The sequence below is a fragment of the Lepidochelys olivacea genome (genome assembly GCF_965140295.1).
Source record: "Lepidochelys olivacea isolate rLepOli2 genome assembly, chromosome: 1".
Taxonomy (NCBI): domain Eukaryota; kingdom Metazoa; phylum Chordata; order Testudines; family Cheloniidae; genus Lepidochelys; species Lepidochelys olivacea.
The window spans coordinates 312,939,750-312,967,040 of NC_140411.1; the positions used below are offsets into that span (position 1 = coordinate 312,939,750).

The following is a 27,291-nucleotide window of genomic DNA, read 5'->3' on the forward strand; positions in this document are numbered from 1 at the left end:
CTGGCATGTGTCTCAGTCCTGACCTGCAGAACTGCTGCTATTTCAGCCATAGGCTTCGTTTCTTACACAGAAACAATCATTTATGCTGTGCCATCCCATTGCTCATGATTTTGTTTTATTATGCGGCAGCCAAAGTAGCTCTTCAATTAGAAAAAAAAGAAAGAAATGTTATTGGGGCTTGGGCTGGTGACTATCGTAACTATTATTTTTAAGATCACAGTCCTCCTCCCACTGAGGCCAGTTAGGTCCCGAGTACCTATGGTCAAATCCTGGACGTCAGCTTGCAATCTGAGTGGCCAGGCTGTGTGCAGGGGCCATTAGTAGGATGGGGAAGAAATCCTCTTTCCCCGCTGCAATGTGGTATGGAGTTGCTCTGCGGCAACTACTGCTGCCTCAGGGCTCCAATAACCTTTGTTGACCAGGTATTCCTCCTCAGCGTGGGAAAATGGCCACTAGCTCTGTAAAGTCCCATAGCCACACCATGCCCCGAGAACCATGTTCTAGTCAGGCTCTTAACTCATGCCTATCCCTGATATATGAGGACCTGATCTCTCTCAGACCCCACAGTAGGAGGGCTGGATGGAGGCCATTGATGGGTAGGGTGGGAAACAGGCAGCACAGAACCTGAACAAAAGATAGCCAAGGCACAAGAAAATGTAAGGACGAGCATGAAAGGTATTGAACATGAGCTGCAAAGAGAAAGTTCCAGTTGCTAGGCTATGGGCTACCTAAGCGACTAACCTAGCTTAGGTGCCTAACTCCAGGAGAGGGTTCACAGCTGAGGCTCCTGAGCGAAGGGAGGCACCTATCTGGTCTATCAGCCAGACAGACCAAGCCAACTGCTTAAGTTCCTAAGCTCTTCTCCTCTCCCGGACCTCCTCGGCATGTCCTACTGGCTAATTTAGGAGGCTCCCTGCTCAGCTTGCTGGCTTGTGAGAATCCCTTTCTTGGGCACCTACCTTGCTTTGCATGGGGAACCTGAGCACTTAACTCAGGGCTGAGGATTTCAATAGGCATAAGGCATGTAGGAGTTAGGCATTGCAATGGTGAGTGAAGCAGCTTTAAAGTATGTTTGAGGATGTGGAACTGTGTGCCTTCCAAAATTAGGAAACTAAACAGGGGGACTAAGGGAATGAGCTTGTACCTAGAAGTCCATGTGAGTATTGCCATTGACTTCAATGAGAGCGTGATCAAGTCTTAGATCTCCTCTGTGGTACTGCACATTTAGCCCCTGTGGACGGGGATCGATACAACTCTCCTCTCCTCCAGCCTCTACAGCCTATTCGCCCCGCTGCCATTGCAGTAGTAGTTCTGCCATCTTTAGCTCTCTGTGCATCTACACCAGTGATGGACGGGTGGTAGGGGTGAGGCATTTGGGCTTAAAAATTGAAATAGCTTCATTGAGAAATTAAAGTGATAATATCTACAAGGGCCTGTATATTCTGTGGTTCCATGGCCACAGCGCTACACACTGAAACATGCATATATTATTTTTCAATTCAATTATTTTTCAATTATTTTCAAAACCAGTATGTTTCTTTTAATACCTGATGCGCTTCTATAAGCTATTGCATACAAGTCTTAGTTTGCTTATATTAATCAAAATTCTGGCTGTGAAAATGTCCTCCACAGCACTACATAGATGGAATTATATTCTGCTGTATTGAAAAAGTTTTTTAAATGTCAATTTTAATTTTCCTCTATATTTAGTTTTCTGACCAAAATCTTTATGGTATTTATATGTGGTGTTTCCACAATGTGCTATCTACAAATATGACAATTTTCCTTTTGATATTAAAATGTCTCCTACACAATATTTTAATAAGAAGTCATTAGACTTAGCTGTCAAAAGCTGACATCAATCATTTTCAAGTGTCTAATTGGGAAAATAGCAAGACATATTTCTGGAAGACAGCATGCCCCAAAGCTTCTTGTTCTTGACCATGACATATGGCATAGAAGAGTAGTAAACAGGAAATCTGTTCTCTAGTAATTGGTAAAATAGCTGTATTTATGGTGAAATTCAATGAAGGAAATTGATATTTCTTTTAATAATAAAAATATGTGACAGTAGAAACAGATGCTTCTCTACTGTCATTCTCCTGAGTACAAAACTCGAGTCAGGGCTTAAAGCATTAAAATCACATTAGATCATTAATGGAGATCACATTAGTCTCCATCTCTGACTCTTAAAATTCTCTCACTTTTTCTTGATTTCCAAAGATTCCTCACAGCTCACGAGAATTCTAATAGCTGTTAAAATTTGAGCACAGTCATTGCCAAGTCTCAATAATGGAATGAATAAAACAGATCAATAATATAGAATAAGGAAACATGGAACAAAGAGTGGTTGGCAAAAAAAGACAGATGTATTTATTTTGTTAACCAAGCTTATTCCTCTTTTTTGTTGCTGTTTTGGTAGCTTGTGTGTTGCACTTTGGAAATTTTACAATAGGGCTAAATCCTTAACTGATTTAAAGTGGCAGAGCTTAATTAAAGTCAATTAAGCTAGGCCAATTTACACCGGAAAATGATTTGGCCCATAATATTTAAATAAGTGAGCAGAGGACACTATGGGAATATATTACTTTCTATCCCCCATGATTTTCTTTACTTTTAAAAGGTACTTAAATTAGAAGAGTGTGACGTATGATAGTTAACACAAACAATCAAACATTTTCTAGTTTATAGTTTTAAAGACAGACTTTGCAAACCAAGAAGATTGGAGGGACATTTGATTTAGCAACTGGTGAACAAAATCATTCCAGACCTTCAAAAGACAAAGTAGTGACATGTTATTAAAACATACTCACCAGTGCAATCACTTCTGAGTTATAAATAATAAGCAGTTGCAAATGACAGCTCTATGGGTATGTCTACACTACGAAATTAGGTCAAATTTGTAGAAATCGATTTTATACAGTCAATTGTGGGTGTCCCCACTTCAGACCATTAAGTCGGCAGAGTGCGTCCACAGTACTGAGGCTAGCGTCAACTTCCGGAGCTTTGCACTGTGGGTAGCTATCCCACAGTTCCCGCAGTCTCCGCCGCCCATTGGAATTCTGGGTTGAGATCCCAATGCCTGATGGGGAAAAACATTGTTGCGGGTGGTTCTGGGTACATGTCGTTAGGCCCCCCACCCCTTTGTGAAAGCAACTGCAGACAATCATTTTGTGCCTTTTTTCCTGGGTTACCCATGCAGATGCCATACCACGGCAAGCATGGAGCCCGCTCAGCTCACCATCACCGTACGTGTCCTGGGTGCTGGCAGACATGGTACTGCATTGCTACACAGCAGCAGCTCTTTGCCTTGTGGCAGCAGACGGTGCAGCATGACTTGTAGCCGTCGTCGTCGTCTCCTGGGTGCTCTTGACTGCAGTGGAGGGTGCTCAGGATATCATAAAGCAGAGCCAAACGAGAATGGTTTGCGTAATTGTTATAACTTGATCTGGTTGGGCATTTTTTGACAAAACTTTACTTTTGTCAGAAAGTGTTGGTTCACCAGAACGTATCAGTTTTGATGTGAAAGGTTTCACAATGTGGTCACAATCTGCATGTACATGTGTGCCCCCAGAATAGCTCAGTGGTTAGGGTGCTAATCTGGAGCAGGAATTTGAATCTCCCACATCCCAGCTAATGGCCCTAACCACAAAACTATTCTCAGGTGAGAGGGTCTCTATCTCTCAAGTTTTTTATAAAGCATTTCAAAAGGCCTAGATTTCATCCCAGTATGGAATGGGGAAATGTCTGACATTTCAGACATTTTTGCAGGATGGAAAAAGCGTATCCTGCATACCTCTAATCACGGAAAGACGAGACACCGCCCTGTTGGCACACAGACTGCCGCCCCTTTCACAGTCCCGCCCCAAGCACCTGCTTGGAATGCTGGTGCTTGGAGCTGGCCCTGTTCCCCACAAAAAACCATCCACTGCAATGCGTGCCTTTTGTTCTGCATCCGAGAGAGATACTCTTGAGGAGCTGAAATGCGTGCGCCATCTAAATTTTAACAAATATCTTTTTCTCACATTTGCTTCTAGATGTAGTTTTGGTCTCATAAAAAATGTCAATGTCTTAATCACAATGTGCTCACTAATGCAATGTGCTGAAAAGAAAAAGTGCCTCAGTGGAAGTATCCTTGTTAAGTGCGTGGTTTGGCTTTTGCCTTTAGCTAAATATTGGAAGCTGATATTGTGGTTGCTTTTTCTCCACATTTATTTATAAAGTGGCGGGTTCTGGGACAGATGAATTTTGTAATGAACGAACTTCAGTTTATAACAATGGATTGTATAATATACATTTACCAGTGAAACACTATTCAGCTGTTTTCTTAATCTTCCTTTATCAAGATGTTTAATTAACTATAACTGACAGATCTGATATTACATGGCATTTAATACTTTAATAAACTTTTGAATAAGCTTGCTCTCCTCTTAGCCAAATTGTGGACTGTAGTTTTAATGGTCACATGTGACACTAGTCATCATTTGTATGTAGTGCATCCTGAATGATTTTTTTTTTCTTTTTTGGAAATGCAAGGCAGCAATAACCGCCATTAGAGGTAGGTCACCCTTGCTGTGCCAAGATAAAAATTATATCCCTAAATCTGCAAGGATGCTGTGGTCCTACCACAATATGAGCAATAATGACCAAGGCCTTTCTACATGACTGATCCCACTTCGTGCACTTACCAATCCTCCTTCTTGATCCTGCCATGGGCAACAGTGTAGCAATGCAGCCACCAGAGATCATTCTTGTGCCAGAACAGGCCCATCCCACAGCAGCATTTGTCATTCTAGTCTCCCACATCCATATGAAAGCTTGGCTCTAGCCCTGAAAATACCTCCCCCACCTGCAGCTCTCTCTCTCTCTCTCTCTCCGTGCATGTGTGTGTGTGTGTGTGTGTGTGTGTGTGTGTGTGTGTGTGTGTGTGTGTGTGTGTGTGTGTGAGAGAACTGAAAGTGATAATAGATCTTCGAGTAAGGACTTGGTCAACCATGCTTTGAGTTAGTTACAGTTCAGTATTTAGTGATGACTGTAAATTGCCTCTTTGTAAGTCAGTTTTACCTATGCACATTCAGATACCACCAGTTTCCACTGGAAAGTAAATACAATATTTATTTCCTTATAATTTCCTTATAAAAATCCCTTCTACATTTGCAATGACTTTCCCATACTGAGAAATAAAGTTGTGACATGAGAAAACACTGCAATTACACTGAAGGAAAGTACAAAACTGCTCAACCAGAAACATGGTGAAGTGGTATAACCAACTTGACTTGCTGCTCATAGAATAAAGAGTAACCTAGATCTGCTAGAAGCATACAATGATGTTCTTGTCACTAAAAGTACAGACAAAGAGAAGGTATTATGCCCTGATTAGTAGAGATTAAAGAGCATTACAATTTGATAACTGTCCAATAACTTATGTGAAGTAAATTGGTGATCTAGGACAAGTTCTTAGTCCACAGATCTACACACCACAGTGGGCACTTCAAAAAGGCTCCTAAACCATGTATGAAGGCTGACATTTTCAAACTTCCCTAGAAAGCTAAAATACAGCCAATTCAAGGGTCATCAGCACAAGGATCTCACCACCATAAAGATGTTTTTATTCTTATCCTAGTCTCCGTGACTGCCAACTCTGTTTGAAATATACAAGTTTCTTCTAACAAAAAGACTGTCTGAATCGGGAGGTTCTGGAAGCCAAGATTGAAACACAGCTTAAGACAATGTATAAATGAATCCAATGGTCTCAGAAAAGTCCCTAGTGGATACCTATCCTAATTAAAAGAAATGAATACTGTTCAAAATTGTATAGTCAATTGCTTGACCACACTTGGTTTGCTAAAACAGACATATTTATGCTAAAGAATTGGGAAAATCAGAACAGAAGCATAGCCTGTGTTAGAAATGACTTGGTCCCTATTACACTGTAAATAAACTAAGTTAATCTTTGTATAAATGTAGGTTATTGAAAACAAGAGAAATGTAACACACTGTGGTACGATGTCACGATTTGGCAGTCCAAGATTAGAATAGCAATGCTGTTACAGATCCGGGTTAAAACATGCCTCTATTTTGAAAAGTGATTCTGTAAACCTGGAACCTTCTTACCCAAAAGATCTTGTGTATTCAGAGTCAGATCTGCAACTGTAGTGACTAAAATAATGCTTTTTACTTAATCTCAGAGAGCCAATGCAACTAAGGGTATGATTGGACTGAGTTGCTTTGAAATTTCAAGTGCATATTTCCCTGCTTATTTTGCTCCAAATTTACACTCATTTAAAAATAAATATCTATCCCTTATTGTTGTGAAGAAAACTTGAACTGAATACAAACTACTGCAGTGCTGTTTGCCTAACTCTGCTAGGAGATAACCTGAAACAACAGCTCTGAAAGATGTGTAAGCTGTTCCTATTCATCTCATTGATGACAATTTCATGATAATAATTTATGTCTGTATTGTTAACTACTTCACTGCTGATCAAATCATAAGAACATACGCAAAATCATGTTATGAAGGTCTGCACAATTCCTCTGTGAGTGGCAAAGTTTGGCTTGTCTGTAGAACTTTGGCACGTACTACCACTAATTTTTTGCCCAAGCTGACACCTGGTTAGGAAAGAGTCAACTGAACTCTATTTCTTCTTGGACATTGGCAGAATTGTTTAATAAGCTCTGATCAATTGTATGCAAGCTTGTTGGAGCCAAAAGGCTGCACAGATGTTACTGAGGGTATTAGCTGGCCTACAAGAACCTCTATCTTTGGTGATGACTTATGAGAAGACAAGAACCCAGCTCAATTTTCAGATCCCAGAAGAATTTTGCAAGACTGCCGGATCCAACACCAAACCAAAACATCTTTTTACATATAAGCAGAACACATTTGATCTGGAGGGCCTGACAGTAGATTTGGAAGCTCATTATCCCATTTTCACAGAGTCACTTTTCAGAGTGCACACACACACACACACAGAGTTCAAAGAGTGCAAAAATGCAAAAAAAATCCCACCCTAATCTATTACAGGAATAATTCTATCAGATTAATTATTTGCTATATACCAAACCAATACATAATAAATTGGGGGTGGGGGGTTAATATATAATAATTACATTTTTGTTGTCAAGAGTTGAGCTTCAGCCTTCTGCCAATGAAATAAATGTTTTTTTAGGTGTAATGGCCATACCTATTGCTTTCCTATCATTGTTTTTGAGAACAACTCCGGAGCTGATGGCATTAAAATGTTTCTATTTGTTCATATGAACTAGAGTTTTGTTAGTAAGGCTAAAAGTCTAATTTACTGAAGCACTTTGAGGCCAACATCAGATCTTTGTTACTGTCTGTATTAGCTTGACGTTACAGCAGAACCTAACTCTGCACACCTGACTAACATGAATAGTCCCAAAGGCCCAAATTTATGCCTGGTGTAATTCCTTTGAAATCTGGGGATAGACCAGGCATGAGTATAGTCCACTGACTTCAGTGAAACAACTCATATGAATAAGGCAAGAGGGATTTGGTTCCAAATTTCTAAAGATGATTTACCTGCAGTGATACAATAAAGTGATATTGTGATGCAGTGATACAATAAAGGCTTGATCTTCCGATGTGATGAGTACTCTCTGGCCTTGATCCAGCAAAGCACTTACTGACTCCAGCGGAGTACTCATGTGCTTAAAGTTCAGCATGTGCCTAAGTACCTAATTCTTATCTATTATTTATATTTACTGTAGCTCCTATAGGTTCAGTTGAATTGGGGCAGATGATTGTAACTTGCTGTGGATTTTATGAAGAAAATGTGTCAGGTTACTTAAAAATCAACACCTGTCTTATTGAATTATGCATTATTGATAGAAACTGCAGAATAAGACTGAAGTGCTATGAATACTTCTGCCCACTACAAACTTCAAATGTGATGTCTCCTGGTAGATTGTAATTTACAAATATTTTTTAAAGTAATGTTTAGATAGGTGCACATGCAGTAACATTAAGACGGTTTATATAGAGAACTTTCCTGCATGTGTTTCTTAATTATTTTTAAATTTATTAAATTACACACTTGTTTTGCCCTTCTCCACACGCCTAGTTCTCCTGTTAAATCTTTCAACACAGAAGAAGGCCTATTTATAATACTATTCTGCACGTCAATACAACTTTTCATTCAAGAATCTGAAAGTGTTTTACAACATGATTGACTTCATCATCACAGTTAGGGAAACTGAGGCACTGAGCAGTGAAACGCCTTGCCCATGATCATGCAGCAAGGGATATGTTTTCAAAAGACCAGCTCAGCATGCAACACCTCCCATTTAAGGACTTCTGAAAATCTAACCACTTCTTTTAGGTGCCTAAGTGGGAGGCGAGTTCTTTTGAAAATCAGACCATAAATCTGTGGCAGAATAAGGAATGGACGCCAGAGCTTCTTGACTAATCTCAGCATAGAATGAAGTCACACAACTCAGGCAGGGGTTGTGGTTTCCTCAGTGGCTAGCAGGCGACAAGGTGGGCCTGTTGCCTCCCATGCACATTTTGCTAGTTTTACCTGTATCTTGACTTCCTTTCCCTCTCCACCCACATTTGTCTGCTTCCTCCATCTGTTGCACAGATTATGAGCTCTCTAGGCCAGGGACAGTCTCCATGTTGCTTGTGCACACAGTGCATAGTACAATGGGACCTTCCTTGACTGGGGCCTCTAACTGTTATGCCATATAAATAATGGATAATTATTAACAATAATATTAAAAGATTTCCAGGCAAATATTCTCCTTTTCTTTTTAGAGAGACAAGATGACTGAGGTAATATCTTGTATTGGACCAGTTTCTGTTGGTGAAAGAGAAAAGCTTTCAAGCTTACACAGAGCTCTTCTTCAGGAGGTGTTAACTGTTCCACCTTGTATTTAGCTGTGACACTTGAAGTACATTTCCCAGCCCTGTTATATTTTATCTACACAGAGCTCTTATCTTGTTATATCGGCAATATCTCTTATCTTGTTATATATGGTACTGGCAGCCACCCTTTTCTCAGCAGCTATGAAAACACTAACCCGAGACTGTCTACCAAAGGGCATTGGCATCCAATATTGGATTGACTGCAACCTCTTCAATCTTTCTCATCTCTGTGCCAGAACTACAGTAATATCGGCAACAATAAACAAATTCCAGTGCGCAGATGATTGTGCTGTAGTTGCACACTCAAAGGAGGATCTTCAAACAGCCCTTAATTGCTTCTCTGAAGCTTACAAAAGCCTAGGGCTAACTCTGAACATCGGCAAAACAAACTTTCTCCATCAGGCAGTTCCCGGTCAACCATCAGACCCAGCAAGGAAGATCTATATCGACAAAGAAGAACTGGAAAATGTAGAATACTTTGCCTATCTTGGCACCCATTTCTCAGAGAGGGCAGACATAGGCGTTGAGATTCAGCTCAGAATTCACTGTGCCAGGCTTGCCTTTGGCAGACTATCTTGCCAGGTGTTCAACAATCACAGCATCAGAACACATACTAAACTGTTAGTTTACAACAGGGATCGGCAACCTTTGGCACGCAGCCCGTCAGAGAAATCCGCTGTGGGCCAGGACGGTTTGTTTACCTGCAGTGTCCACAGGTTCAGCTGTTCGCAGCTCCCACTGGCCGCGGTTTGCCATTCCAGGCCAATGGGGCTGCGGGAAGTGGCATCCAGCACATCCCTCGGCCCACGCCGCTTCCCACCGCCCCCATTGGCCTGGAGCAGTGAACCGCAGCCAGTGGGAGCTGTGATTGGCCGAACCTGCAGATGCTGCAGGTAAACAAACTGTCCTGGCCCACCAGCGGATTTCTCTGACGGGCTGCGTGCCAAAGGTCGCCGATCCCTGGTTTACAAAGTGGTGGTAATCCCAACTCTCCTCTATGGCTGTGAGATTTGGATGACCTACAGAAAACACCTGAAAAACCTAGAATGCCAGCACCAGCACTTTCTTCGGAAGATCCTCATCATAAAGTGGGAGGATCATCGCACTAATGTCAGTGTGCTCACAGAGGCCGACATCTTCAGTGTTGAGGCCCTGATTATCCAGCACCAGCTGAGGTGGAGCGGGCACTGTGTGCACATGCCTGATGTACGCTTACCAAAACAACTCCTGTATACCCCACTCACCAAAGGAGAAAGGAAACGAGGAGACCAAAAGAAACGCTTTAAAGACACCCTCAAGATAAACATCAAGAGATGTGGCATCGACACTGTACGCCGAGAGACAGCAGCCCAGGATAGGGATAACTGGTGAAGACTTGTCAGAGAGCATAGACTTGTCCACTTTTGCGGAAAATCGCCTTGCCCTGGTCACAGAGAAATGCCAGAAAAGAAAGGAAAGACAACAGTTATGCAGCAATCGTGGCCCAACCCTGTCTTCCAACACCACCTGCAATGTCTGCCAATGAGTATGTGGCTCAAGAATCGGAGTCTTCAGTCCATGAAAAATAAAACATGTGAAAAAGATCGACCACAAGGGATCGCTGCTGCTGCCGCCACCCCCAGGCTGAGAAGACATTTCTGATTACTTATCTATGGGCATCAAACAACTAGTACTTCAAACTGGATTGTCTTTCTAACCAGCAAATATGATTGTTCCAATTTTCAGGCTGTGTCCTCATTCTCTTAAGTAAATTAAAATGAAATACGCTTGCTGCTCTGATTGTCTAGAGGCATTTTCTGAGTAATGTGTGTTCTCTTTTGGACTGTTGTGCCAGGATTTTCCTCCTTGCTCCACTATGTTGTTTTTCCTGTCTCTCACTTTGTCTTATATGCTAAGTTTTAAATAAAAATTAAAATGCTAATGCTATCACCTGCCTACGGCTGGAAAAAAGTCAAGTAAACATTATAATTTCCGAATATTATAAATAATGTACACCCGGTTGAAATCTAGATCTGATCATTTAGAATAACACTAGTCCAGCCCCCCCACTGCTGCTGAGAGCTCACTGCAACTGTTCATGAATGTTTTGTTCTCGGTTGCTCATCAAGCCAATAGAGAATAGCCTGAGAGGACTGGAAATCATCTATGTTTCGATCTGTCACTCATATGGCCCAGACTCAGCAAAATACTAAGCACGTGCGTAAATCTAATTGAAATCCAAAAAGATGTAAAGAAGTGCATAAGTGCTTTGCGGAACAAAGATGGGATTACTTGTGATTAAATCTAAACACGTTTAACAGGTGTGACAATTCAGGGCATAAGTCTTGGAATGCACTTTATTGCATATGTGTGCATAGATTTGCTTTAAGTATGCAAAGCAGCAAAATTTGCAGATGATACAAAATTATTCAAGATAGTTAAGTCCAAAGCTGACCGCAAAGGGATACAAAGGGATGTCATAAAACTATGTGACTGGGCAACAAAATGGCAGATGAAATTTAACACTGATCAGTGCAAAGTAATGCACATTGGAAAATATAATCCCAACTACACATACAAAATGGTGGAGTCTAAATTAACTGTTACCACTCTAGAAAGAGATCTTGGACTCACCGTGGCTAGTTCTCTGAAAACTTCAGCTCAATGTGCAGCAGTGGTTGAAAAGGCTAACAGAATATTAGGAACCATTAGGAAAGAGAGAGAAAATAAGACAGAAAATCTCATAATGCCACTATCTAAATCCATTGTACACTTACACCTTGAATACTGTGTCCAGTTCTGGTTACCCCATCACAAAAAAGATATAGTGGAACTTGAAAATGTTCAGAGAAAGGCAACAAAGATGATCAAAGGTATGGAATGGCTTCCATACAAGGAAAGATTAGGGCTGTTAAGCTTAGAAAAGAGAATTAATGGGAAATATGATAAAGGTCTCTAATATCATGAATGATGTGGAAAAAGTGAATAGAGAAGTGTTATTTACCTTTTCCCACAATACAAAAACCAGGGGTTGCCTGATGAAGTTAATGGGCATCATGTTTAATACAAACAAGAGGAAGTACTTTTTTTACACAGTTAACCTGTGGAACTCATTGCCATGGGATTTTGTGATGGCCAAAAGTATAACTGAATTCAAAATAGAACTAGGTAAGATCATGGAGGATCGGATCACTTATGGCTATTAGCCAAGATGGTCAGGGATGCAACCCTATGCTCATGGCAACTCTAGCCCTCTACCTACTAGAAGCTTGACAGGGAAGATAGGGGTGGATCTTTCAAAACTGCCCCATTCTGTACACTTCCTTTGACGCTCCAGTACTGGCCACTGTAAACAGGGAGAGATGGGAATGGGCTAGATGCAACACTGGTCTGACCCACTTTGGCAGTAGTCATGTTCTTAATTATGGAAAACCCATGTTCTTCCCCTAAAGAACTACAGGAGGATGCAAACAATATTACCAACAAGCGCAATCTATCTCAAAAGGCTGGGTGGTTAAAAATGTTTTTAAACTTGCTCTTGCACTTGTACTCTCTTTATTGTAGATTTGATATTATTAAGTGTAATTTTAGAGTTAATCATGGATTTAGGATAGTCTCATGTTCCTCATCGCTCAAGATCTGTGTAAAATGTCTAGTAGAGTTTCAAGTTGTACATTTTCATAATGAGCCGATTCATCATCATCATAATTAGGACAATTTGTTGAATCAAAGCCTTAGAATCACATGAATGGTAGTTGCTGCACATTGAGGAATCTGGCTTCCATGTGTTCAGTGGAAGACTCAAGCACACAGATCTGATTTTTCGGTTGCTTGCCTTTAAACAGAAGCTGTGGGTCCTTAAAACTTCTGAAAACCTGGCCAACTCTGTTTACAGCAATAATCCAGGATACAATTCTAACTTCACTATTAATGGGATGCGTGTCCTCAGACAGGATTGGGAGGGAAGAGGTTGGAGAGGTAACAATTCCTAACACACACACTACATACAGATAGTATGAAACATGGAATTTTGAATAAAGAAATTGTGAAGTTCCCAACATCAGTCCTACAAAGAAAGTCACTCAAATGGGACCTTTTCTGGTGTGGTTCCCTTTGCAGGATCAGGGCCTTTAACTTGACAGATAAAGATGAACTGCTCATAGAACTAAAAATTAATGGCAGCTTTAGGTACATGTGCTCATGACTTGATGATATTTATAATGTTCAAAACTGAGTGAAGTCCAGCCCAGTAATATTTATATATATATATATATATATATATAGCGCTCTGAAAGGGCCAGTTTCACAAAGCTGAAAAACAATTATGAGCCAAATCATCTAGAAGGAAGAATTTAATCAGAAAAAATGTGAATGATAAGTGGGAATTGTTTACCTTACTAGATACCCCCAAAGCCACCATCCCACTATCAAGGAAGAAGGCCATATTAGTTAAAAGCAAACTAGTTTAGAGGGGAAGTAAAGGCAGCTATAAAAATAATATATAGCAAATGGAAGAATGGGGACGTGGACAGTAATAACTATAAATGACTATAAATCAGAAGCTAGGAACTGTAGAAATTTGATATGGGAAGCAAAGAGACACAAGGAGAAATCTATGATCACCAGAGTTAAGGACAATAAGAAGGAGGTTGTTTTTTTTAAAGTATTTTAGGAACAAAAAGAATTCTAACAATGGTATTGGTCTATTAATAGATGGAAATTATAGAATTATCAATAATAATGCAGAAAAGGCAAAAATATTTCATGAATATTTTTGTTCTGTATTGGGGAAAACAGATGATGCAGTTATATTATACACAGTAATGCCACTTTTCCATTCCACTAGTATCTCAGACGGATGTTAAACAACAACTACTGAAGTAATTTTTAAATCAGTAGGTCCAAATAACTTGCATCCAAGAGTCTTAAAAAAAGCTGTTTTAGGAGTTTACTGGACCATTAATGTGACTTTCAATGAGTCTCGGAATGCCAGGGAACTTCCAGAGGATTGGAGGAAAGCTAGCGTTATGCCAATATTTACAAAGGTTAAACAGGAAGACCTGGGTAACTGCATTAATCTCAGGCAAGATACTGGAGTGGCTGATATGGGACTCGATCAATAAAAAAAAAAAATAAAGGAGGATAATATAATTAATGTTTGTGGAAAATAGACCTTCATACTAACTTTCTCTTTTTTTAAGTACAAGTTTGATTTACAAAGGTAATAGTGCTGAAGTAATATACTTAGCCTTCTGTAAGGCATTTACTTGATACCTCATGACATTTTGATTAAAAAGAAAGATATAAAATTAACATGGCACACATTACAGGCAATAAAAACTGACTAATTGATAGGTCTCAAAATGCAATTGCAAACGGGGAAGCATTGAGTGAGCTGGGTCACACAAGGGATCGGTTCTTGGCCTTATGCTATTTAACATTTTTATCAATGATCTGGAAGAAAACATAAAATCATCACTGATATAGTTTGCAGATGACACAAAAATTGGAGGAATGATAAAGAATGAAGAGGATGGAGAGTGATGTGGGTTGCTCAGTAAGCTGAGTGCACGCAAACAATATAGACTTGAACCCGGTGAGTGCTGTAACTGTTGGACTATAGAATCAGTTGCTATTGCCCTCTCTCTCACCCAATGAATATTTAATTATTTATACAAAGTGGAACAGCTACAACAGGAAAGATTGACATACTCTCTCCTAAAGTAGCCCATAGCATGGTGGTGAGGTCATTCATCCAAGAGCTGGGAGACTCAGGTTTAAGTTCCTGGTCTGTTTGATTTGGAGCAGGGACATGAAGTTGAGTCATTGGAATAAACGCAAGACCTTTTGGAGTTCACAATGTGGAACAGCAATTTTTTTTGAAATCTCAAAAATTTTCAACAGATGAACAAACTGTTTCATGCCCAGGTCAACTAGAACCCTTGCTACGAAAAGTTCATTTATAAGGGAAGTGCTTATAGTGTGATGGGCTCTATAGATAAAATAGAAGATGAGATCACTCAAGTCACGTGAGAATGGCAGAGAACTTTCTCCACTTTTACCTTATCTTTTTGTGCCTAAAGAAAACAACATTTCCTCTCTTAATATGCATACCTTTGGGGCTGCTTTTAGTCTTCGGGAAGATTAAAAGACAACTGTGATGAAGTATCAGTTTTCTAGGTTATTAAAAGCCCTTGGCTTCAGTTTGCATCTCACATAGCACTAGACAAACTAATGGATAGTAATGCCAACTCATGACTCACGGTTGGGTTGTGGTGGACCGTCTCATTTCTAAGGGCTCGATTTAACACTACCATTATCTTTCTGGTTTCTGCACAGTGCAAGACAGATGGGTTATTTGTGGAATTAGGCCCTACGTGTTAAATTCTTCACTTAATGGAAATGTCTAAGTTCCATTAATGCCGGTTACCATTAGTCAGAGTTATGTGTGCACATTAAGAGGGAGAATGTGCCCATAAGTATTTAATAATGTGTTAAGATGTCTGAAAACACATCTAAGGTAAAATACTTAATATTTCTGCTAGATGGTATTTCATTTCTTAATTTGGGAAATCAAACCATTTATGACCATAACCAAACACATTTGCCTTTGCTAAAACCTCATTTCTGTTCATTTAATGCTGGCACCGATCCCTAAATGAACAGAGTAGAATATCTGGGTTAACAAAACCCTTCTTCTGGTTTACTCTTCAAAATATTACACTACTGTTTTGTTTTTTTTCCCATGTATGGTTCTTTACCAAAAGTCAGAAATAATCTCAGCTACTAATGGCAGTGTTTTAGTAACTAACTAGACAGAAGAGCCAGAGTCTCAATTACACTAAGGTCCCTTTACACTGCCAGTCACAACCAACTCCTTTGCATGCACACACACCTTTTAGGTACAAAATTTACTGGGTGGGTAGAGGTGCTTATCTGGCTCTGGGGAGCCACCCCCAGTCCCCGCCAAGATTTTTACGTACGAATTTTTGGGTGAAAGAGGCTTTTTATTCACATGATTCACTGTGAATAAATTTCAGCCTCCCAAAAATTTTACTAGAAAATCTACTTTCTGAAGGCAGAGAAATTAGACACCCATGTAAAGCTATGTGACAAGATACTTCACATTAATTTTCACTCTCCAAAAAAGAAGGAATCACCCCTTTCACACACCTTTCCTAGCCCCACTTGAGTGAGATGCTAATCATACTAAATTGTGGGACATGTTCAGGTGACTTTGTGATATCTACCAGGGAACGATAGAGAAAACCAACCTTATTTTCACCTATGAGCTAAGCTTCATCTGTGTACTGGTCTCCAGACCATGAGAAGATACAGTGTCTCAGACAGGTACTTTTTATAAATCAAAATTACGATATCATATGTTGACACTGAGGGAGGCAGCAGAGTCTCAGACTCTGGGAGACAGGAAATATGGCTCTATTCCCAGCCTTCACACCAATTTATTATGTGACTTTGCCTGAATCACAACACTCTGTGCCTGAGTTTTCCCTTATCTGTAGAATGCAGATAATGTTCAACATACCTACCCTCTTGCTTTAATGTTTTCAAAGTGCTCTATAAGTATTATTATTGTTCCATTCTGTTATTGCATCAACCCCCTTAAGATGTTTAATTCTAATAAAACTGATCATATTACCATTTCCCACTAGCTGCTAGTTACTGCCTCCATCATCTCCTTTACCTGACCATGAAATTGAGATTTTTTTAGCTAATCAAGTCATGTTGTAACCAGATGGAGAACGATTCCATCCACCATCTGGTAAACATTCACAAACTCTTCCTTAACTTCTGGTATTATGGGGCTGATGCAGGCTTTCATTTCAACCAAGGCTGACTATTGTATTTTTCTAACATTATGTCTTCCTCAATAAGTTTAAACAACAGGGGTTTATGGGAGAAAAACATGGCTAAAGCAATTGTTGGTGAAATATTCAGCATTTTTTCCTTGCCTGCTGGATTCAGACTGCCAATCTAAATCAGTAAGTAACCCAAAGGTGTCAACAACTGATAGCTTTACAGTGGATTATGAGGAATATATAGATTGTTTCAGTTCAATGCCTAGTAGATGTGTCTATATGACACAAACCACAGCTGGTGACCAATTGACACCCTTGCTGACAATCTATGCAGGGACGCCAACCATTGCATGGGAATGGAGACCCTAAATACCCAGGAGTAGAAGCTTGATCTGTTCTGTACACAGATAAGATCAGTCTTTAGGATTGTCAATCCAGTACCTTTCATGGATTCTAAATTCTAGCTAACCAAGTACTTTTATGGCCCTCATCACCTAAGTAGGTGAACATGTTTAAAAACAAGCTTGCCAGTCCAGAATTCTCTAACAAAGCTAATTAACAAGCAGAAAATATCACATTTCCACCCGCCCCAGATTTCCAGTCATTGTATCAATTCCCTGCATTTCTGAATAAATTTCAAAATTCTTCTGAGTTACCATATGTGGGCTTGACCTTCCATCCCAACCTTGTGCTCTTCTGACCCACATTAATCAGCGTTCTCAACATTTAAACTGAAGATAACAGTACCTGGTCTAACAACCTCTTTGAAATGTGTTTCAAAAGCATGAGAATTTGCTGCCCATTTGTATAAGATTAGATACCTCTTTGCCCAGATTGAAAAGTAGGCTAAAGACATTCATGTTTTCCTCAAGTCCTAGAGGAATGAGCTTTGAAAATTTCCTATTTTTACTATGCCTTGAGATGCTTTCTATGAAAGGGCATTTTATAAGTAATGCTTGTGTGACCAAGTCCTTGTCAGAGAAGTGACAGACTGGTAACAGACTATAACAGTTGGAAAGGTGAAAGAGTTTTTATATTCAGTGAAGGGGTTTTACATTTTAATTCTGCTCAGAATTTTGTCCATAGTCAACTTAACACTTACAAGAGAAGTAAACTGACCCTTTTATAGGAGATTGTTACAAAGATACAAATTCCACGGATGGTGTGCAAAGAAATAGTACTGACTTCTAAATAGATTTTAATACCGTCTCTAAAACTATACTTTTTTTCTGGGTTTGTACACTGTGCTCATTACTGTAGCATCTGGGCACCTTCCTGTAGTGCATTAAGCAACATGACTGTGCAGCTGTCACATAATATTTGTTCTCTTATCCTTTTTCCGGAGGGAGATGATTATGCAGTGAAGTGTCTTGTTTTGGTAGGGTTTTTATTTATTAATATTCATGCTATGTTTTTATATTAGAGAAGGGAAGATCAAAGAAATGCATCTTACAGTTGGAGTAGAAAGTGGTGAACTTTGTGATAATCCTTAGTTCCAGGGGAAGTTCATTCCACGGTTGCAGACCACCCTCAGAGAAGGGTATGTCTCCAGTACAGATAAACGTCATGCTTATTGTTGAAAGTTCCACTGTACCGAGGAGTGAAGTTGTCGACCACGGTCCTCATCGTGGAGCTTTAAATGGTCGTTTAGGTATCCTGGGCCCAGGCCATGGAGTGCTTTGAAGAGGACTGAGACTTTGAACTTGATTTTAAATTCTGTGTAGCAAGCAGAGGACAGATGTGATGTGCTCGTGGTAGCCTGTGTTACTGAGATGTGCTGCTGTGTTTTGTACAGATTGTAGTTTCTCAAATGCTGAAGGTTTCATGCCCATGTATATTACATTGCTGTAATACAGCCTGAGAGGTGACGAAGGTGTGAGTAAGTGAGGCCAGGTCTTTGTCCACTAGATGGGACAATTTCCCCTAGCCACTTGATATAGTAGAAAGCATTACTCATAGCTGTTGCAATGTGGGTGCTCAGCATCACTAAGGAATCCAAGATTACATTTAAGAATACGGACTGAATTGACCAATTGTGGATGTGAACCTTCGATCTAAGGAGACTGCACCGTGGCTACAAACTTCTTAAAAGGGGACAGTTTAGTAATGGATAGGAATAGTCTTTAAAGAGGTAGTCAACGTACTGATCAAATTATAGAGATAAAAATGTGTAGCAATTTTGCACCAAGACTTTTGGATTAAGAGATTGTATTTTGGAAAATGCACTGTCAGTTTTCATAGGAACTCAAGAAAACTGGATCAGTTTTAAACTAGATACTACATTAAAAAACCACCAAGAAACAATTACTATTTTCAAATAAAAATAAGGCCCATATTTAAACAGACAAAAGCAATCAAAGATTAAAAAGACATTGTCAATCTAAAATTGAGATATGAAGGTGGTTTCAGATACGGCCCCTGCCTCTAAGTGTCCCTGTGAAATTTTGTGGTTTTACAATCAGATTTTCCATGTTTAAAAATGTTTTTGTCTCCCCCATGGCTGTGGGAGGGACCCACACAAACACCAGGCGAAACTGACTATGGAGGGGAAATGGAGAAAGCACTGGTGTGCAAGGTGCTATCGAATGCATTAACAACCTGGAAGGGGATAAAAATTATTCCTCTCTTTAGTATCTTTCAAGTTATAGTGCTCTTAGGTGTTACTTGTAGCAACAGCAGGAAAAACCAAACCAAACTCACAATTCAGAGAGTAGATTGATTTAAGTAAATGGTGTTGCTTTCATACAGAGATGCTTAGTTTTGCAGTTCTGAAACTGTGGATTTCTGTCTCCAGAGATAACATGCTTGTTAACAGCAAAAATGTTTTAAAATAAATAATATATAGAGCTGAGAACAAATCTGAGAAGAAATTTAGAAGAGAGTGAAGAGTCCCAAGTTAATAACAAACGGTTGCAGTGCTCATAAAAGCACATCATCTGAAGAAGTGGTGTTTTACCCACGAAAGCTTATGGCCAAATAACTCTGTTAGTCTTTAAGGTGCCACCAGACCTCCTTGTTGTTAAAATGCACATACCATCTCATGTTAAAGGGAACAGGTACATAAATAAGAAATAAATGAAGAATAAAAGAAACATCTGAGATGGCAGCTCTTCAGTGAGTGATTGCTAACCTCCTTTTATCATAGCAGGAACCAGACACACAGAAGACTTGGAATCCTTTGTTTATGCTTCCCACAAATCCTAAGATTACTGAGGAAGAGAGGAGGAAGTGAGACTTGGAAAAGAGATAGTGAGGCAAAAGATTGCAACAGGAGAGAGGATTTCTTGTCTAAGCTGGGATGAATGGTCCATTCTATGGGGATTCTGCAGCCACAGAACTTCAGTAACCATTGAATTCATCACTGCAATACTCCAATTATGCTCAGTCTAACTTTATTTATTTCAAAGGAGCTACACTATGCAGTGGTGAGTAGGACAGAGGACAATAAAAGAACAGAACCAATACAGAGAATATGGTGCACTCTTCAGATAGTAAGCATCTTGGAGAGAGGCTTTGTCATATGTTTTTTCTGTGGGCAGAGAGGGGAGTAGATGTGAATGAGGGTTATTCCAGGTATGTAGTGATCAGCAAGTAAGAAAGGAAAGGAATTTAAGGAACAGTGAAAGGGACAGGAGGAAATTATGGCAAAGATGTGATACAGATCCGATGGCTCACACGCAGACCCATGGGCCCATGTGAAACTCCACTGATGTTACTGGGACTCTGATTGGTACAAAGGTCCACCTGCATGCAGCAAGTCTCCCTAAGTGTCTTAAAGGTGTAGAGAAAAAGCTGAATTGTTTACAGCAGAAAAAGAGGGATTTAAGGGTGTTTGAACCAGTGCTGCAGTGTTCTGGGTGGACTAGAAGGAGGAAAGAGTTTCCTTGACACCATAACTGCTTTACTTTATTGGACACGGATAGTTTCTGACATGGTTATAGTTTATCTTCTCCGTATACATGTGTAAAATGGTGTTTCAAAAAAGCTGCTGTAACTTGGTCATTTGTCTTTAATTCCAGAGATCTGAAATTCTTGAAACTGGTTACCAGCCCTCCATCCAGATGCTTTCTTTGTTTGCAAAATTTGTCCACTTTTGAGTTAGGGATGTTCAGATATTCTGAGTTTCAGATGCAGCTTAAATGGTTGAATTTAGCAAATAAGTTAATCTTTACAGAGGAAATATGGATGACAGCACTTACATAGCTGTCTGAAAAAAAGCTGAAATTTTGATCTGAAAAGCTGTTAAATTGCATTTGCACTAGCCTACTCCTCCTGTTTCTGCATATGCATTTTGTTCCATACTGTTTACTATATATGCAGTATGCAAAATGTCAGTAATTTAAATGTGGCTTTTTGTATACAATGATTTACATCTTCACAGATCTGTTCATTTTTAGCTGTAATTTCTATAGACTGATTAGACTGACTGAATAGTAGCTGTGAATTATAGGGACTATAACTTCATTGAAGGGATTCTGGTAACACTGTCAATCAAAGAGTACAACTCAAGTAGTTTACGTATCACCGGAACCCCAAAATGGAACACTATAACCCACTCATTAAAAATATACTGTATTTTAAAAATAGATCTGATCAAGGTGGAATTGATTTAAATCATGATTTAAATCACTAGTCAGGAAGACTCGATTTAATCATGGATTTCTACAGAGAAGTGCATTCTTGTTGGTTGTTATAACCTTAATACATATTCTTCACAACTCAGAGACCGCTGTAGGTTTCATTTTTAGAAGTGATTTATTTTGAAAACTTTTCAGGTTAATTTTACAGCTGTATCAGAAAATGAATGATTGTTTGGTTATTTCATTTACCAAAGGTAACTGAAGGAGATATTTATGAAGTCATTGGGAGGTGAATTATCTCCAATTCAACAGGTTAATCATTAATCAGCTTTGAAATCACAGATATCAGATTCACCTTTCAAAGCATTCTGATTTTTCCCACATTAATTATATAAAATGTTAACGTAACATTTTAAAATGTCTTTAATAAATTAATTCTATGGATAGCTACTATATCATCGATGGATCTCAGCAATCTCATTCACTCAATTCAGAAAGACAGTTTTGATTTATTTTTAAAATATGTTTTGAAACTAGAGAAATGTGACCAAGGGCCTGAAAATGGGAGATAGAATTTCTTGCTTCTGTGCAGAAGATGGTATCTGGTCCAGGTCGGTAGTGACTGAAAGTCATTACTGTAACAGGTGTGGCCTACAGTAAGTTGGTGTGAGTTTGTGCTCTCAATTCAGATCAGAGTGAAAACTGCCTGCATCACAGAAACTACTATCCCAATTGGCTTCCAAGTTGGCAGTCTCCACAGAAGCATTAAGGAATAAAACAGTCATGGAGATTGAACACAGCTCAATCACCCCTATAGAAGGATCCTTCAGGTCAACATTGAGACAAGTTTTGTGAACCGTGATCTTCGGTTCTGACAAATTCAACATCTTCCAAGAGCACTGAAAATCTCAAATAAAATACATCTGGTAAGACAATTAACTATTTGGGTTCCAATTCAACAAACTTATCTAAGAATGTGCTTTGCTGGATGAGGCCATTGGCAGCAAAGAGTGTTTGTGAATAGATATCCAAAAGTTAAGTGTGAGAAAAGAGCACATTATTTTAAACTGTGTTTATCAATCAGCTGAATATTACAATATTCAATAGCCAAACAACTTTAAGTGTCATATTTACAATCATAAAATGACTTGAAAACGTTCTGCCAAGAATCTCAAACATTAGAGATGGTGAAAACAAATATACACTGAAGTGTGAGCCTTATATATTCTGATCTATTATTTTTCAAAAGGGTTACTTTAAAATAGATATTATTAATACCTGCAATGATGTATAGGAACATGACTTTTTATTTATATAAAAAACATTTACAATTTAACACTTACTTTCTAACAACGACTGGCAGTGCATAATATGGTTTGTGATGTCATATAACACAACTAGAAATACAGGCTTCTATACAAATCTTATTCCAAAAGAGGTTTGGCTCTATAGTTTTTGTGATTAAACTATCCATTACCTAGCAAACAAACCCTTGTATATTTCTTATGGATGAGCACTTCAGGAGTTAAATTCCACTGAAATTATCTGGACACCCAAGTAGGTGTTCAAGTCTTAAAAATAATTCACTTATCAGTATCTCTCATCAGGCCAGGGGTAGGTAGGCAGCTGCTTTCAGAAATATTGCCAGTTTTTTTCCTTGCTTGGCAAGCTGATGGTCCCATTCAATCAGGCTGACAGTTTCTCCTCTCCTTGAAAGCGAACCATCGGCTTCCAATGTTAATGTACCTTCTACCCACATGATAATTGATAAAGCATATAACTTCTAGGTTCATGGCTCACTGTTTCCATTGCTCAGAGTGATTTTTAAAGTAACACACAAAATCTATTGACATTTGTATGAAACTAAGTGGATATAATAGCTTATTCTACTAATCATTTCTTAGAACACTGTAAAATCATTTGTATTTAGTATCAAAGTACTAGTCAACTGTTAGCACTATTTTAAATATCTCCATACTCCATTTAAAAAAGTCCGCTGTGCAAGTGTTATGTAATTTTTTCCTTGATGACAAGAAGCATATTCCCCTTACAAGAATTTTTACATTAAAATTATTCTCTAGAAAATTATTCTGAATTTGGGGCAAATATTAGAATGCAAGGTAAAAGAGCACGCATGTTTTTCACTGTGGTAGCCAACTAGTCACTCGTTGGCCTGAAAATGCTGTCTTAAAATTTAGCCATCCAATCCAATTATATAAAAGAGAAAAGCAATCGAGACAGTATAATCGGACACTAAATTTAGCCAAACTATGTGCAAGAACCTCTGCAAATACACACACAATTTAAAGGAGCAGCAATGTCAGATATGGTCCCAAATATGTCTGACTTTACCATCCTTACAATCTAATAAATATTAGTATTCATTTTAATATTTTAAATATCCCTGCTTTTATGGCCTGACTATGATTCTTAACCAGATGAGTAATTCTAACTCATGCGTATAGCTCCACTGAGGTCAGTAACACTACCTGTACACATAAGGATTGCAGGAAAAGCTTGCTACAATCTACATATCAATGAGAAATTAAAGTAAGGAAAAAACCCATGGTTTTTCAGAACCCTAAAATAGGTTTGTACAGAATAAAGTGAGGAAATACAAGTTAATGGAAGAGCCCTGTTTCCACAGCTGTGCTCAAATCACACTCTTTTGTATTAAAATAGGTAAATAAACAAAGCATAATCATGCTGACTGTTCTTCATACATTACAAAACATGTTTACATTTTACAATGTTCCTTTAAATTCGATGCTGTAAGTCATAGCAGAGTTTAGTAACATTATTGATAATTTTCAATTGCGTAATAGCTTGGAATGTTTGGATATTAAATCACTTTTAACAGTTTCAACCATGCAGTGATCAATCCCATGAAGTACTGAGCACCTCAACTACCACTTGACTCACTGGGTTGGGCCCAGAGCAAGTAATAAATACCTCTTAGCATATGTCTAATTAATTTTAATTCAGAAACAGAAGAGCTAAAACCTTCATGCACAAGTGAGATGCAGAAAAAGGCATTTGTTTTCCTGATTAATTTTTCTCAACACATAACATGATACATTAAATGTTATACAAAACCTTTTATGGTTTTTATAGTTTCAAAACTTTTTTGTAATCAATGTCAATAAATTGCATGTCTCTTAAATTGCAATACATATCACTAGATAACATCTTCAGCAACCATAGTGTCAAAAATTTGATAGCAAACTTGCTGTTCCATTCCATCTTTGACATTATAAGACCTGATGAAGCATTCCAACCATGGCAAGTCATCTGCAAATCAAAAACAAATTACACATTTTGATAGTATTTCCAGCTCTTATAAGAAAAGTGGAACTTTAACACAGCCTTTAACTAGGAACACTAACACATAATTCAGCTGACTGAAAATGGATTTTGAAGTTTCTTATGCACAGAAGGGGTTGATCAGTCCCCATTGAGAAATGCTTCTCCTCTCTGCTGGTACAGAGAGCCACCTGGGAGGAGGCTGCAGAGTGGGATCTGTATCATTATTCTCCCTCTGTTCTCACCAAAGGATTGTACTTGGAGAAGATAATGTAGCCTAGGGATATAATTTCTATTCCATGGAACACCCACTGCACTGGGTGGAAGAAGGTCCCCAGGGACAAAGGTGCCTGGGTGCTTTGGACTTGCACTGTGAGGAAAAAGAAAAGGAGTACTTGTGGCACCTTAGAGACTAACCAATTTATTTGAGCATAAGCTTTCGTGAGCTACAGCTCACTTCGATGAAGTGAGCTGTAGCTCACGAAAGCTTATGCTCAAATAAATTGGTTAGTCTCTAAGGTGCCACAAGTACTCCTTTTCTTTTTGCGAATACAGACTAACATGGCTGTTACTCTGAAAACTGTGAGGAAACAGGCTCCTAAGGGCCAGAGCTATGGCAAAGACAAACAGTTCTGTTCAGACAGCCCAAAGGACGCTTCCATTTTGGGCCCCCAGATGAAATGCTCAGAGGAACTCTGATGGGATCTTCATGAAGATTTCCTTACCCTGAGTCACTTTCCACAGGGATTTCCCACAGGAAAGGGTACTCCAACATTCTGTGTGCATTCAATGGAAGAATCTGGCCTAAAGTGAGGGGCTCAGACTGAATTCTCTATCAATTGTCACTATGCTTCTGTGACATTTTAAATAAAGGTCTTTTGGTTAACTTCCATATAAATGTGAATTACACATCTAGCTCTGCCTCGACATGCATATATACATACCAAACTGAATCTATGCCAACATGAGTGAACAGCTGCACACCCTCATTACCCTTTTAGGGACTGAATTATTACTCCTGTTCCCAAAGGCCCCTTTTTTTTAAAAAGGACAAACCAAACATATTACACTAAACAAAAGTAACAATTTCCTTACAATTCTGTAGTATTGAATTTGGTCTGTGCTCTCATCATATTTATAATAAATTAATGGTGAATACAGCTTAACTTTACATATATAGTAGCAGATTACAAAAAGTGACAGCTGACCTAGTTTTGTTCCTGGAGGACAAAGTATATTCATGATCATTTCCATCTTCTCCTGAAGAAGACTACTGGTAAGGACTTCGGAGGCAGGAATCTGGAAAAATTTTTCCTGAGGAAAGGGAAGGGTTTGAGGAGAAAAGAAGAGAAAAATAAATCAGGTTGTCATTAGTTAGTGTCATTTTAGAAAGCTCTTGAATCTTATGAAGAGACTAAAATGACAAAAGGGAGCAATATATTCAGTTCTGTGTTTTTAAAATGATCCAAATACAGCTAGAAACAAACCAGAACATGCATGAGTAGGGCATTAACCCTGAGACATGTAGTATGCGCAATGACTTAGACCACCAAAAAAGTGCATTAATGCCTTACTAACACACATACTGCATGAAGATAAATCCAATAAAGATTGTGAGGTGCTCAAACACTATTAGAGCTGAGTGAATAATAGATTTTTCAGTTGGCAGGGGGCTGACTAAAAAAATGTGAAAAAACAAATTGGTTTGATTCAAACTGAAATTCAGTTTTTCATTTTTTTTTTCTGTTTTGAACCAATTAAAATGTTTTAGGTTGACACAAGATGATTATTTTTTTGTAATCAGTGTTGATTCAGTCAGCTTTGGGTGTTTTTCACCATTTTATATGGGTTTTTTTAATGGCACAAAATTTAAAAATGAAACATCATTTCACAATGAAAAGTCAAAAAGATATTTCAAAATGAAACATTTTGAAACAAAGTCAAAACAATATTTTCAAATGGTTGAAATGAAAAAATTTGACTTTTCGAAAAAACATTTTTATTTTCTTTTTTCAGGCAAAACTTTTTGACAAATTCATCACAAATTTGTGAATAGTTTCAGAGCCCCCAAAATGCATTTTTTTTTTTTGGCAAAAATAATACCTCCCCCCCCAACCCAATTGCCCAGCTCTAGATACTATAGTGATGGGGGCCATATAAGTATGATAGACAAACAGACAGAAATTATAGACAGGATTGTGCTATCCTTATTTAAATTCAACCTTACACCTCAAATAGTCCCACTGCTATGAATGGAAATCCTGAGGCATAAAATACCACTTACTCCTCAAGATTAAGGAGGTGAACAGGAGTAAGGGTGTCGGAATCTGAACCTATGCAAGTAGAACTCTTGTTTTGAATTTCATTCTTCTGTTTGAAAAGACATGTGGGTGGGTTTTACACAATTTATCCTCCCACTATAAAGAGTAGCTCAAGCAGATGATGAAATAAAAGAGTAGGGGAACTGTATAAAACCTACTCCCAACAATTTTCACTACAGCATAATTATTTTAACATAACTTTGACCAGACTTTCATTTTGTTCCTCTTTCCCCCACATTTCTTGGCCAACCTCATCTCTCTTTCTCCCTGGAGCCCAGCTGATGTGTCACCTAGCAAAATGGGGTCCTTTCTGGTTGACCTCTAGATGGCACTATAATATAAATGTTAAAGAACAACCGTTTACGGCAAAAGAGACACATTTTCAACTCATGCTTTCT

At 38.7% G+C, this 27,291-nt stretch overlaps 1 protein-coding gene across 5 annotated transcripts in view; it reads right to left on the reverse strand.

Moving 5' to 3' along the window:
• Positions 1-22,520: 22,520 nt before the first annotated feature.
• Positions 22,521-27,291, reverse strand: part of POT1 (protection of telomeres 1) — a 167,678-nt gene continuing 162,907 nt past the window's right edge. For 2 of the 5 annotated variants that reach the window (XM_084612061.1, XM_084612062.1), the window contains exons 20-21: positions 25,781-25,886; positions 22,524-24,560 (exon numbers count right to left, since the gene is read on the reverse strand). In XM_084612061.1, coding sequence (XP_084468187.1) covers positions 24,448-24,560; positions 25,781-25,886 — 219 coding nt within the window. In that variant the 3' untranslated portion in view covers positions 22,524-24,447. Of the gene's footprint in view, positions 24,561-25,780; positions 25,887-27,291 lie in introns of all 5 variants that reach the window. The other 3 variants (XM_084612063.1, XM_084612060.1, XM_084612064.1) reach the window with 3 other exon arrangements.